The sequence below is a fragment of the Miscanthus floridulus genome, unplaced genomic scaffold (genome assembly GCF_019320115.1).
Source record: "Miscanthus floridulus cultivar M001 unplaced genomic scaffold, ASM1932011v1 os_2558_1_2, whole genome shotgun sequence".
Lineage (NCBI taxonomy): Eukaryota > Viridiplantae > Streptophyta > Magnoliopsida > Poales > Poaceae > Miscanthus > Miscanthus floridulus.
In genome coordinates, this window is record NW_027098376.1 from 48,842 (window position 1) to 62,197 (window position 13,356).

A 13,356-nucleotide genomic window follows, 5' to 3' on the forward strand; every position below is an offset into this window, starting at 1 on the left:
AAGTCCTTAGAGGACAAGGCGAGGAAGGCTGCTGCCAAGAATGTTACTGCTGTGGCGAAGGTGAAGATGGGAAAAGGGGTTGGTGTGCCCAAGGTCATCACGAAAAGATGGAAGACTATGGCTGCTTCTGCTGCCGCCTCCACCGATGTATCTGTAGCCGCCTCTAACAATGATGAGGAGGAGGTTGCCAAAAATCACTACTAGGGATGTGTTCATCAATGACGCTTTCCTTTCATCACTGAAGACACCAAAATTGTCACATATATTATTTTATGACGAAATTGTGACGAAATTGATTTCGTCATTGAATGAGCGTCATATTTTGGATAACGTGACGAAACGTATATTTTCGTCATAGATGTGCGTTCCTTCTATGACGAAATGGCCCTCGTCATAGAAGAGTATTCTTTCTATGACGATGCATTTTCTTCATTGATGTAGCCCCTTTTTCGTCATAACTTGCCGTCTGTTAGGCGGCCAGATGGCGTCTGCCACGCTAGCAGCTGACGTGTCTTGTCCACGTGGCGTGTCCACATTTTAGGTGACGTGGCTTGGCATGTGGCTGGTGACGTGTCTGACTACGTGGCCGCTAATGTGGCTAGTGATGTGGATGTGCACGTGTCCACTTTTTATTGGGCCATAGGGCATGCTGTGAGTAGTCCACGTGTCTTGCTGTGATTGGCTCTCATTTTCGTCACTGAAGTGATTACAAATTCGTCACTAAATAGATTACAAAATAGTCATAGAATTGACTACAAAATCGTCACAAAAAGGTAACAAAATTCATCACAGGTGCACATGCTGAACAACAGATCATAGTATTCCAATTACCATCAACTTAACAGATCCAGTATTCATAGGTACCATCAACTGAATGAACAATACTAAACTTGGTTCACATATAACTCACTAGACATCATATTCCATGTACTAGTTTCATCTCAGTTCACATAGGTTATGACAGCAACTATTAAAAAGTGGGCAAGCAATAGCAACATAGGTTATTGCATAAGCAAAATCACCAGCACGGACCCCTTGCTTCATCAACCAGTAGCTACGCGCAGCGCTCATGTCGAAGAACCATTGTTGATGGCCAAGATACGCTTGAGCAGTGCATTGTTCTCCTCCATTGCCTTGGTGTTTATCTCTATCAGCTTCTTGTACTCCTCCATCTCCTTTTGTGTCCTCGCCAGCTTTTCCTTAGCTTCTTCACTTCTCTTCTTGAGATCGTCGATTTCACCTTGTACAGCAGCCTTAGCTTCAGCTGCTAGTTCTTCCCGAAGCTCGCTTTCATTTGATGATGATGATTTGGAGGATGCCACTAGTTTGATGCCAACACTCTTGAGGAAATGGTTTGAGCTGTTCTGGGAGAGCACCTGGGACACAACCTGCACACTGGATACTGCTGTCTCACCTTCAGCAACAGGTTCTGCCCTCAAAGCTTCCATATTTGACTGAAACAGCAATGACCCATCATTAGTTGATCATTATTGCATTAATTTGAGGTGCAAATATCACACAAGATGTATTTTTAAAAATATAAATAGCAAGATGTGTACTAGAGAGAGGTAGAAGCAAACCTAGCAAAATGGACAGACTGTAGTACAATTTATCTGATTTGTTATGTGGAACATTATGTAAACTGTAGTTTGGTTCTTACTAACATAAAGCACAGCTACTCTACAATGAAACAATCAGAAATCACCTAGCATGTGGACACAATTAGTTCAGATTGTTCTCAATTAAATGCAATCTCATTTCCAGTCAACATCTATCAAGTATTAACAGAGCACAGTTATTAGATTGTTCAGTAGATTGGTTTAGCAGATAATACACATACATAAAGCACATGAGAATAACTAAAAGCATGGGCTTTAGAGACTTGGCTGCAGTTAGGTTGCTTCCATTTTCATATCCATCCAAGATAATAACCCATTCAAGCCATTCCTTGTTTGATACATTGCAGTTTTAATCTAGTATATCAATGACTGCAATCTGAATTTATGACTGCATGTAGATTGTTCCCAGAAATAAGAACAGCCTTCAGTTAGTACTTAACTTATTTAGGAAGTATATAGCTATGTTGGATTATGACCAGTTTTGAGCAAAAGACAGAATACAAAATGATTAAAATAGGACATGTTATCCAATTAATGAACAAAATGGCACAAGCGAAACAGATGTCGGGACTTACAAGTGCTTCTCTTGCTGGTTCACTGAGACCATTTTTGGAGCTGGTATGGCAGGTCTTGAAGGCCTCCACCAAATCAAGTTCTTCATTTTGTTCTGTGCTTGGTTCTGCATTGTTTTTCTTCTTTTTCTGTTTCATAGATAATCAATTACAGGAAAGTTGTCAGATAAAATGCAAAATAAGTTGGTTAGTGCAAATATGTACAAGGTACTCTTTACTTACATATGCATGTAAGTGTGCCACATAGCTGCGAGAACCCATAGCCTGATGATACTTGACTTTACTGCGATTCTGCTTGTTCTTTTCACATGATTCCTACAAGAGAATGAACATGTCAGATGAGATCATAGGTTCCAAATGAGAAGATCTTTGGAAACTGAATGAGAAAGAATATATGACAAGATACCCATACCATGTTTTTTGGATTACACCACTTTGCAACCAGTACCCTCCACTCTGCATCAGACATGCATGCAACTGGAGAAGTTGTGGGAATCTCATTTGCAGGTTTACCATTGAAGTATTTGTTCTTCAGCCGATAACGCATTTGCCGCACCCTAGAGCGCAGCATATCAGTGCAAGCTTCCTCTGTTGGCTTGTCTTCAGGGTTAATGGCCAAGCGCCCCTAGTCATATGACAATTCCATATTTAGTTAGTCAATGCAGGTTAAACAGATATACAAGTTTACCATAGAAACAATAATGCACTTACAGAGAGCTTTCCCACAAAGTCTTTGTAATAGCGATCATCTCTCTTGTAATCTTTCCAATGAGTTAGGACAGGGACCTTATCCCTAATGATGACACCAGCCTCAGATGCAAACTTGGCTGCTTGAACAGGTTCATGAGGCCTTCTTTTCCCTTCAGCAACAGCTATGGGCATTCTCCTTCCCATAGCTTTAGTCATCCTGTCCAGCTGTGCTCCCTTGGTGGGTGGCCTAGGTCTCCTTGGGGCTCGCTGTGAAGGAGCTGCAAAATACAATTTGGATTTAAATGCTTTAGTTTCATGCAGATCAGCAAACCAGATGGCATAATAGAATGACAAAGAAACATCAACTTTCCTTCAGTGTCTTCCTCTCCAGCTGCATTGTCTTCATCAGCACCTGTACTGTCTTGAGCACCACCTCCACTAAATTCCTCTGCAGCTGTATTGCCCTGACCACCAGCTCCATCGCCTTCCTCTGCATCTATATAAGACCTTTGTGGTGGTGTTTCATCATGACCATTGGTAGGATCCTCTACATTCTGGCCATCTCTCGCCGTAACAAGAAGCCTTTTTGATGATCTTGTTTGGGATTCAGGAGGCTGAACCTGTGATCCTTGAGATGCCCTCACTCTCTTACTAGCCCTAACTCCTGGCGCCATGGTGGGGCCTGTCTTCTTCTTCTTTGAAGCTAGGACTTTTCGACTATACCCTGCCTTCTTTCCCTACACATGGCTCGTAAAACTTGTTAACCATCAGTTCTTATTGCTGCTCCAAACTTTGTTCTCCACAACTCATAACCGTGTCCCAACAATTCCCCCCTTGAGGGCTTGTTCTGATGCTGGTGGGCTTTGCCCTGAAAACATAGTCCTCAGGCTCTGAGGCACAGAGGCTCTGGCGCACGCGGAGGCTTCCCCCCTGGCGGGCCTTGCCCTCAAAACATGGTCCTCAGGCTCTGAGGCGTGGAGGCTTTGGTGCACGCGGAAGCTTCCCCCTGGTGGGCCTTGCCCTCAAAACCTAGTCCTCAGGCTCTTAGGCGCGGAGGCTCTTGTGCGCGCGGGGGCTTTCCCCCTTTCCCCCCTGGCAGGCCTTGCCCTCAAAACCTAGTCCTCAGGCTTTGAGGCGCGGAGGCTCTTGCACACATGGGGGCTTTCCCTCTTTCCCCCCTAGGACACCAGGATTAGACCATTGTGTTGGTGATGTGTCGCTACTTGATTCGCCGTGGTGGCTCTAGAACCGACGTGTTTTTGAATGGATGTGACCATTGGCCCCGGAAGTCGAAGTGGCAGCGTGGGGGCTATATAAGGGTCGGTAGGTGAAGGCTCCTCCCATCCCTATCTAAGCCATCGCTTTCACTGCTGTTGCTTTCTGCACTGTTCCTTTGCACTTTGTTTTCGCTTAGTTGTTGTTTGCCTTCGCTCGCTTTGGGCTGTCGCTAAGTCTTAGAAGTGGCTATGCCTGTTTATCCTCCTCCGCACCGGACTTCCTTCTTCAGGCCGTACCGTCGCCTTCTCGATGTTAGGTCTAGTGGGTGGTCTATGCGGTTTGAGGAGTGTATGATTGTCAGCACAGAGGCGTTGGGGCTTGAAGAGGATCTTTCTAGAGTTGAGGCCTCATCGCTGATTTGATAACCGTTGAGGAGGCAGGAGACATGGCTGGCTCATCTAGGATGTGGGATTTTGGGCCTTCGCTCATGACGAAGGACATGATCGAGGAGCTATGGAAATTGGGTTGCTTTGGTAAGGCTAAGGTAAAGCCTCCGTAAGGGGAGACGATTCCTAAACCACATGCCGCTGATGCCGTGGTTTTCAAGGATTTTTCCTTTGTGGCCTTCGCTTCCTAGCAGCGCACTTCCTTTGCCAAGTTTTGGAAGCATTTGAGGTACAGCTGCATCATGTTACTCCCGATGGTATTGTTACTTTGAGTAAGTTTTGTTGGGCCTGCTTGTCTTGTGGCATGGAGAGCAATGTTGGTACTTTCTGCGAGTATTACGAGCTCTAGCATGAGCCTAAATGGGTTGGCAAAGGCCAGATGGTGGCGTAGTATGGAAGCTGCCTTTTATGCCGTGGAGGAACCAGAAAGGCGGGAAGTTGGAGATCTCCTTCGCTCAGAAGAACAAGTGGCCGAAGGATTGAATGTAGTACTGGTTCTATGTGAGGACTAGCGGCATGACATCTACCGGCTCTGACGGGAAGAACACTCGCTATCCATTGGCTTCTGTGATGACTCCGATGAAGCCTCCTACTCAAGGGACCCCTGAGTCCGAGGACTGGTGAGGATCGCAAAGCCTATGATAGGGCTTTTGCCTTGGCCTATCGGTATTCCAGAGGCCGAGATCTGGTGGAGGAGATAGTGGCTGGCTAACTGCTGGCCCCTTGGTAGGAATAAGCCTACCATGTGTAACACCCCTAGTGTTACGAGCTTGCCTAGCACCGAAATTTAGGTCCAAGAGGAATTAGCCAAACAAGTTTTCAGGGTTTTAAAAATATATAACGCACGTGAAATGATAAACAATTCTATGTGACTCACTTTTGTGGTTGAGAAAGAAAATCAAAATAAATAGTGTCAACTAGTGCTCTTGGGAGCTCAAAAATCAAATTTGACGTTAAGATAAGCTCTTTTCGTTAAGTCGGCAAATACTTGAACTATTGTGTAAAGTACCATTTCTAGCGAATTAAATTGAGCAAAATAGTTAAATGGTGCTTAAATATTTTGCTCCTATGGGTTAGTATAAGGTATGAACTATTGCATGAAATACTTGTTGGTAGCAGTTAATAGGGTTGAGGCCTTTTAAAAATTGTAACAAAAGCGTTAATGGCTGTTAGTTTGAATTGAACCTTAACTTTTCTAAGTATGGGAAAAGTTGTAAGACAATGCTATCTTGACATTTAAATTCTAGCTAAAATGTTTAAACACTAGCTGCATGCTTTGCTATTGTTGATTGCATCAAAGTGAATAATTGACCTTGGCATAGATGGTTGTTATGTTGGGTGTCACGTGGCTCTCGTAAAAATTCCCCAAACTTCATTAGAACGCGCTGTAAGCCACGATGTTGGCGCTCTGTTCGTGAACTGGCATTCAGCACGACGAGCTCAGGTTGGCATCCTTCTATCCCCCTCTCTAGGTTGCTCTCTGGCCATGGCGATGGCTTTGCTAGGTCACCGGTAATGTTGACTGTAGGATAGGGGAATTAGCTAGGCCTCACTTATGATCATTAGTAGTTTTTGTTCCACTTTAAAATTCATGCATGTCATGTGCCTGGCCCGTGCGCATGGTCACCTTGTGCGTCCACTCGGCGTCGAGCGGCTAGCCACGTTCCACGCGCCGTGGAACTGAGCCCGATCGGTCTATCTAGTCGTGGGTTGGCCGTGGCCGACCCCAGCTGGTCGCTATCATCACCATGCAGCTGCTAGTCGGTGCGCTGCTACCCCACCACGCTGCCAGCCAAGCCGATGTTGTGGTGGCTTTCGTCTAGCCGATGTGACAATCGTTTCGCCGCTTGAATCACCTACTCGCTGAGCCACTGCCTGCCTCCGTGGTAACGTCGCACTAATGCCGTGTTGCGGTGTCACTTCCCTCGCTCGCGTCGTTTTGTTGCACTGGCCCTACGAGATGGCCCCACACGTGATCGCTACTTCACTGCCGCCGCTCGCATCTCACCATGGCCGAGCAGTTCCATCATGGTGCTCCACGTTGCTCTCTCTCTAAGTCTTTCCCGTGTAGACGCCTTGCTTGATTACAGCAGCATCGACCAAAGTAGGCACAGCCACGAAGAGCTGTCGCTCCCGCCTGCCCTTGTCACCGACAGAATTGCCCCGCTTCGCATGACAAATACGTGCGGTTTGGGGCACCACACCTCAATTCGGTGTTCTAGTAGTTACACTACAAGATTTTCGGTCTACTGCAACACCAAAAAAGTGTAGCAAAAGACCCAAAAATGGTAGCCATAGTAATTTTGCTACCAATTTTTTTTGGTTAAATGTCGTTGCACTTGTAAGGGTAGCAATAGCATAATGCAATGGGTTACATTTTAGTTGCGACACACAGCCCCTCTATTGCAACACTTTTGACGCTTTTGCAACACCTGGTGAGTGTTGTAACAAAAGCAATTGCAACCACTATGGGTGTGGTAATAGTATCAATTGCAACGAACTAGGCGTTGCTAGCGATACGTATTGCGACACGCTGGTCGTGTAGCAACACAATGCAAGCGCAACGCAACACAGGTGTTGCAATCGTGGTTGTTGCTACGCAGAGAAAGCATTGCAATAGAGGTTCTCTATTGCCACGTCGCCTAAATGGTTGCTATAGGTGGCTTAGGTTATTGCAACATCTCTTCAGGTTGGTTGCTACAGAGAGGTCATATATTGCCACGTTTCTGAATGGTTGCTATAGATGGCATAGGCTATTGCCACGTTACTTAGGTTGGTTGCTACAGACAGGTCATCTATTGCCACGTTACTAACTATCTGGTTGCTATAGGTAGATTCCTCTATTGCCACGGTCATCTTTTTGTAGTTGCAAGAGATAGTTTCTCTATTGCCACGATTATCGTACCTATTGCCACGACTAAATGTGATTGTTATATGTGCCATCATATATTGCAACGCCAGATTAATATATTAATAATTCATGTTGCGACACTTTGTTTGGTAGCTTAAATTAATAATCGTAAAACGACAAATACATAATGAAGGAAGCATCGACATCCATTAAAACGAAATATAATTTGTTCATACAAAATCTTTAACAAAACACACCGAGTGTCAAACTAAATGAGAACACAAGTAGATAGCTTAACACATAATAATGTGTTAAGCACAGACAACTGTTTGAACTCATTCGAATCAAAAGACTAATGTCTACTGTAGCAGCGAAGGTTCCCTTGATATGTATGTTGGCCAACGTCCCACCATTCGCATGCTCCTTCTCAAACTCAAGATTCCTCCTGAAAAAATCATTGACATGCATTAGTTAAACTGAGACTAGTGGTGGCAAAGCTAATTGAACACTGAAGCAAAACACGAGCTGCAGTACTAGAGTTCTGTGAGCTGCAGTACTATCAACCATGAACTTTGAAGCGTAAAGCAAATATAAACATACATGCAGCTGCCTCCCAAGACATTTTATGAGCACAAACACATCCATATATATTTCTAATCAGCAAGAGGAAACTAAGCCTGGACCATATTTAGGAGCAGAACAAAAGAATAGCTATGTACTTCTCCAAAAGGACTATATGTTCCTTTTTAATGCAAAGAGAGATAAAAGGTTTCACATAGTACCTGTGTATTCTTTTTGGACAATGCAGATCTTTTCCTAACCGCAGTTTCCTTCAGTTGCTTTGCTGTAGTATAAACAGCACCCGAATTCGCTGCCAAATTACTTCTAGTCATGCGCCCTCTAGTGAGACGTTCTTCAGCTGCGGAAGAAGGGGGTTGTTGTTCTGGCTGGCTGGTTTCTTAGGTAACCTGAAAATAAATGGTTGGTGGTAAAAATTACACCCCTTGACAAGAATATGACATGCATGTTACAATTAAACATTCTTCAATTATCATCAAACTACCTGCTGACTATGCATCATGTGTTCTCCCATTGTAGTTGTTACATTTTGTGTCCCCTCAATTGTTGCAGCAGCAGCAACATTTTCAGTTGGCTCCACAATTGTGCTAGCCTGCATTTTGAATTGGGTTCAAGATCATGATTTTCAGTTCAATAAACTATGAGAACATAGATGTTGTTAATATTACCTTTTGTACTGAAGCTTGCTGTTGGGCTGCTTGCAACATTAACATAGCTTGCCTAAGTGCTTCTCTATCAGCCTCCCTTTCCTTGTTCATCTGTTCAAGCTGACGCCTATGTTCTTGCCTCTCGGCTTCCCTTTCAACTTCTTGAGCTTCTAGTCTATCTTGCAGCCGTCCAAACGATTCAATGAGGGCTTCCTCCTGTTGCAGTTTGCGCTGGTAGTCCTCCGATAGTAGCTCCTTTCTAGTTGGGTACCTTGCAAGGTAACCATTAGCATGCATCTTGTTTGATTTGATTTTTCTCGTTTCCTTGTAGGTTGATTGGAAAATCTGGTTCTGCTCCAAGTCTGAGACGACATTTGCGTCAGGCCTTGACTCCAGCTCCATAATCTTCCTGGTTGCATTGTCCTAACAAAGCAAAGACATTTAGTTAATTAAAACTTTAATTCTAAGTGAGGACAGTTGCATCACTTAATAAGGGTTGTAAAAACTGTTTAATACTCACATAGACTTCCCTAGATTCCTCGCTTGTCCATTGTCCATTTTGTTGGTGGGTCATCATAAAAAGCTCCATATCATTTGGCTCTTCACCAGTTAGTTGGTCCCTCTAATTAGGCAAGAATGTAAAAAAATTAGCCATATTTCATAATCTAGTGAAATGTAGAAGCTTTTATAAACTGTAAAGATCAGGAAGATATCCACCACGAATTTAAAACAGAAGATAACAGAAATATTTATTGCTATTGAAAAAGAACAGGAATCCAAGTTCTTCTTTTTGTTGGCACACATTAGTTTTAGTACTTTTCAGCTTTCTGTATACAAGGATGCAAAATATATTTTTTTGTAGTGGGCAGTGGGCTAAATATCTCTATCAAATACAAAGACTATATAGGTTATAACAATATCATGTCATTGTCATTCGGGGGCACAAGCACAAACCATAAAAAAATGCCTGAAGGAAAACCTTGTGACAGAATTTTTTACCTTCTCATAGCTCAATTGAGAAAAACCCTTTGATCCTGTAACATGGTGTATCTGTCGATTGTGCCGATTCTGAGAATTCTTATTGCTAATCCTCTGCACAGAACCAGCAATGATTTGATTTTTATAAAATCAGCAGTGTGCAAAACATAAACCTTGACGTCAGAAGTGGAATTGGCAAGTTTTTTTAAAAATTGGGAACAAACCTGGAATTCTTCGGTGCCAAAATACGACACCAGATAGTGCCACTCAACAATGTCTAATTCTTCTGGCCTATGTCTCATTCTCTCTTCATAGGTGGTGTACGCCTTGTAGGTAGCACTAAATGTAGATCGCCATCCTTTGTAACGGTCATTAGCCACCGTCCATATCTTGATTCTGTTCGCCTCGTTATCCTCAAGGTCCCACTTAGCCTGCTCAAGGTAAAGCCTAAATAAATTACTTCTTAAACAATAATTTGGTATTGAAATTTTGACATCCACATGGATAACAGAAGCTTACCAGCACATCGTTTGCTATTGCAATTTTGACATCCACATGGATATCTCTCCATGTTCTTACTCCGATGAGAGGTGCTCTTTTCCTCGTGAACAGTGTTATTTCATCAACAAATATTCGTTTGTTTGAACCTACAGGTCCTCCAAGCCTAGAGAACTGGATGCTAAGCTTCTGAGACGCCTCCCTAGTTCTCTTGTTTGTTGCTGTCCATCCTTTCAAGTTACCTCTTGGCTTCCTCTTTTTGGAGTCTTGTCCATGAAAAACAATTATATACAAAGCAAAACACTTAAAAAACTATTGACATAGTTTAAAATTAACTGAACCTCACAATAAATTGAAAATATTCATTACTTACTAGTTCCCTCTCCCTGTGGAATGAAACGCCGAGCATGAGATGGTCTATTTACTGGCGGTGTGGGGTTGCTATCTTCACTTGAAAGTACTACATCTGTATGATGATTACTGTCCACATATGCCACTGCAGAAAATATTGGTCACTTGTGTAAGATATGATATGTTTGTGAAGGAATATTAACAATAGACATGTAGGGACAGATGTTATATTACTAATATCATTCAGTTGTCCTTGCACCCTTAACCATTCTTTGTAAGTTTTGGTGGTGTCATCCCTGTCGATATCTTTCAAATCTGGGTCAGCCAAGCTAATATTAGTACAAAGGCTTCTCCAATATAAAATAATACAACAATTTTGAAATATATAGGAGTCCAACATAACACTTACCCATGAATCGGTTTTCCTTATGCATGACGTGCAACCATTCCTTGTAAGCATCAATTGACTCCTCATCTTCATCTATATTCTCTTCCCTAATGGGTCTCCTTCCAAGTACTTTCAAGGGTGTTATGTTCACATTCTGGTCTATTTTTTGTTCCTTGGACAGCAATAGTCTGACCTGTCTTTCCTCCTCATTACATGCTATCATAGCATCTGCATTGACTTCTTCTTCGATTTCGTGTAATGTTGCTGCATTACCACATCTCCTCTTGTAGTACAAATAGTCCCTTACCCTATACCCCAATTGTAATTTCATTGCAAGCAAGTTACTCAGGGTGAGATCAGCCCTAGTGATTCTAATAGTAGAAGACTCTTGCCCCCCCGGCAATCCCTCGCAAGTGAAATAGAGAGTCCATGTTTGATCCGAGCTGCCAAATATTACAATAGTATCAAACTTAAGCACTAGTGATGATACAACAATATACTTAAAAGGAAACCAGTGTACATATAGTATGTGTACAGACAGAGAAAGTAATTAAAACTTAGTGCCACTTATTTGAACTATATGTGCACCCCCATGACTGAAATTAAAGTAAACCAAAAAAATATTTATACTAGGAAACACTAAATATTGCACACTTGTTCTTCTTAGCTTAATTGATAGGAAATGCCTACAGTCCCATTCTAAATTAGAAATATGTATACTATGTGTATGGACAGAGACCAAACTCATTAATCCCTACATATCATTAATCCCAGGCATTCGATCTACATTATCCCCATGGCGCACTGCTTCCTGCATGTCCCTGCAGCGTCGATGCTCTTAGGCTACATTTTTCCCAGAACATTTTCAAGATTATATATCTAAAACTCTAAACCCGAGATGTTGAATCCAAAAATATGTGTTACCTATCATTGGTCTCATTGATTGGCAGGGAGCTCTCTTGTTGATCACCAAGTGCTGCTGTCGACCTGGATGAACGTGTTGCCCCAAAAAGGGACATGGTGGCGTTGGGTCTGTATGAACTTGCCGGCGCCGCTGCCGGAGTTGTTGGCATCCCGGACGAATGTGTTGCCCCAAAAAGGGACATGGTGGCGTTGGGTCTGGATGAACTTGTCGGCGTCGCCGCCGCCGCCGCCGCCGCTGGAGTTGTTGGCATCCCCGCTCCTGCAGGTGTGCGCATCGACGTCGAGGACGGAGGTGTTCCACTCGTTGGAGTTGTCGTCATGTTCGACTTCTCTTTGGTGGAATCCAAAAACCCTAACCGTGTGGAGGCGGCGACGTGGTAGATGAGGAAGTCGCGAAATAAAAGGGGGCGGCGTGGGGGGAGGAAACGGGAAGTCGCGAAATAAAAGGCGGCGACGTGGTAGATGAGGAAGTCGCGAAATAAAAGGGCGCGAGAGTTTTTCGTCACGGACCGTCCGCCAAGAGTAGACACCCAAACTTCTATGAAACACTGCTGGACTCAATCAAATTTTGCTTTTGCATCTGGATACATATTTCGATGAAGCCAACATTGCTTTCTTGGATATATACCGTGAGATGGATATATATATAAAATTTTGGCTAAGTCCCTAAATTTACCATGAGATGGACATGCTGAAATTTTTACCATGACTTGGACATTGTCAAATTTGATTTTTACCGTGGGACAGACATATGCAAAAATGGCTAAGTCTGAATTTTTGCTATGACTTAGAGACTAGAATTTTACCATGACTTGGGCATTGACAAATTTAAAATTTTACCATGACTTGGATATTGAGAAATGTGGCTAACTCTAGAGTTTTACACTGACTTGATATGTGTTTGGGCTTGACCAACTCCTATGAGGTCTCTTAAAAGTAAATAAACTAGTGGGATAAGATGGATAAGTACTCTAAAAGTTGGCCCTAGTAAAAAAAACTAGTAGTATTAGAGGAGAAAGTACTCTGTACTCTACATGTAACTCTTAGATGACTAGGAAAAACTACACATGATGGGTTATGGTGGCCTGGTGGGACATGTCTGAGTGGGTGCGAGTTGGTTGTTGCTATCTTTTCATAGGTTTGGGCTTGACCAACCCCTATGAGGTCTCTTAAAAGTAAATAAACTAGTGGGATAAGTTGGATAAGTACTCTGAAAGTTGGCCCTAGTAAAAAAAACTAGTAGTATTAGAGGAGAAAGTACTCTGTACTCTACATGTAACTCTTAGATGACTAGGAAAAACTACACATGATGGGTTATGGTGGCCTGGTGGGACATGTCTGAGTGGGTGCGAGTTGGTTGTTGCTATCTTTTCATAGGTTTGGGCTTGACCAACTCCTATGAGGTCTCTTAAAAGTAAATAAACTAGTGGGATAAGATGGATAAGTACTCTGAAAGTTGGCCCTAGTAAAAAAAACTAGTAGTATTAGAGGAGAAAGTACTCTGTACTCTACATGTAACTCTTAGATGACTAGGAAAAACTACACATGATGGGTTATAGTGGAGGGGCATGTCTGAGTTCGGCCAAAATAAACTT

The 13,356-nt window shown here is 42.9% G+C and overlaps 2 protein-coding genes across 3 annotated transcripts; both read right to left on the reverse strand.

Moving 5' to 3' along the window:
• Nucleotides 1-998: 998 nt before the first annotated feature.
• Nucleotides 999-3,555, reverse strand: LOC136535132 (uncharacterized). Its single transcript, XM_066527450.1, has 6 exons — nucleotides 3,234-3,555; nucleotides 2,903-3,159; nucleotides 2,604-2,816; nucleotides 2,414-2,506; nucleotides 2,195-2,320; nucleotides 999-1,454 (listed from the first exon to the last, which is right to left on the reverse strand). The coding sequence occupies exons 1-6, from the start codon at nucleotides 3,553-3,555 to the stop codon at nucleotides 1,068-1,070; spliced, it is 1,398 nt and encodes a 465-aa protein (XP_066383547.1). The 3' UTR covers nucleotides 999-1,067.
• Nucleotides 3,556-7,853: 4,298 nt separating this feature from the next.
• Nucleotides 7,854-11,892, reverse strand: LOC136535138 (uncharacterized). 2 transcript variants are annotated; one of them, XM_066527457.1, is made up of 11 exons: nucleotides 11,762-11,892; nucleotides 10,859-11,280; nucleotides 10,684-10,764; nucleotides 10,472-10,594; nucleotides 10,120-10,364; nucleotides 9,825-10,031; nucleotides 9,622-9,714; nucleotides 9,143-9,244; nucleotides 8,644-9,045; nucleotides 8,460-8,567; nucleotides 7,854-8,364 (listed from the first exon to the last, which is right to left on the reverse strand). In XM_066527457.1, the coding sequence occupies exons 1-11, from the start codon at nucleotides 11,854-11,856 to the stop codon at nucleotides 8,356-8,358; spliced, it is 1,887 nt and encodes a 628-aa protein (XP_066383554.1). In that variant the 5' UTR covers nucleotides 11,857-11,892; the 3' UTR covers nucleotides 7,854-8,355. The 2 variants fall into 2 exon arrangements, with proteins under 2 accessions (XP_066383554.1, XP_066383555.1); XM_066527458.1 differs by lacking the exon at nucleotides 9,622-9,714 and having other exon boundaries at nucleotides 8,231-8,364.
• Nucleotides 11,893-13,356: the final 1,464 nt, after the last annotated feature.

Excerpts from the sequence above, each read along its gene's own strand:
- LOC136535132 (XM_066527450.1), bottom strand. The coding sequence starts at position 3,555 with ATGGCGCCAGGAGTTAGGGCTAGTAAGAGAGTGAGGGCATCTCAAGGA. Across the intron at positions 2,817-2,902 it reads ACTTTGTGGGAAAGCTCTCT|GGGCGCTTGGCCATTAACCC; the intron begins GTAAGTGCATTA and ends TCATATGACTAG. Across the intron at positions 1,455-2,194 it reads AACCAGCAAGAGAAGCACTT|TCAAATATGGAAGCTTTGAG; the intron begins GTAAGTCCCGAC and ends TTGCTGTTTCAG.
- LOC136535138 (XM_066527457.1), bottom strand. The coding sequence starts at position 11,856 with ATGTCCCTTTTTGGGGCAACACGTTCATCCAGGTCGACAGCAGCACTT. Across the intron at positions 10,365-10,471 it reads TCCACAGGGAGAGGGAACTA|ACTCCAAAAAGAGGAAGCCA; the intron begins GTAAGTAATGAA and ends TTCATGGACAAG. Across the intron at positions 10,032-10,119 it reads CAATAGCAAACGATGTGCTG|GCTAAGTGGGACCTTGAGGA; the intron begins GTAAGCTTCTGT and ends TACCTTGAGCAG.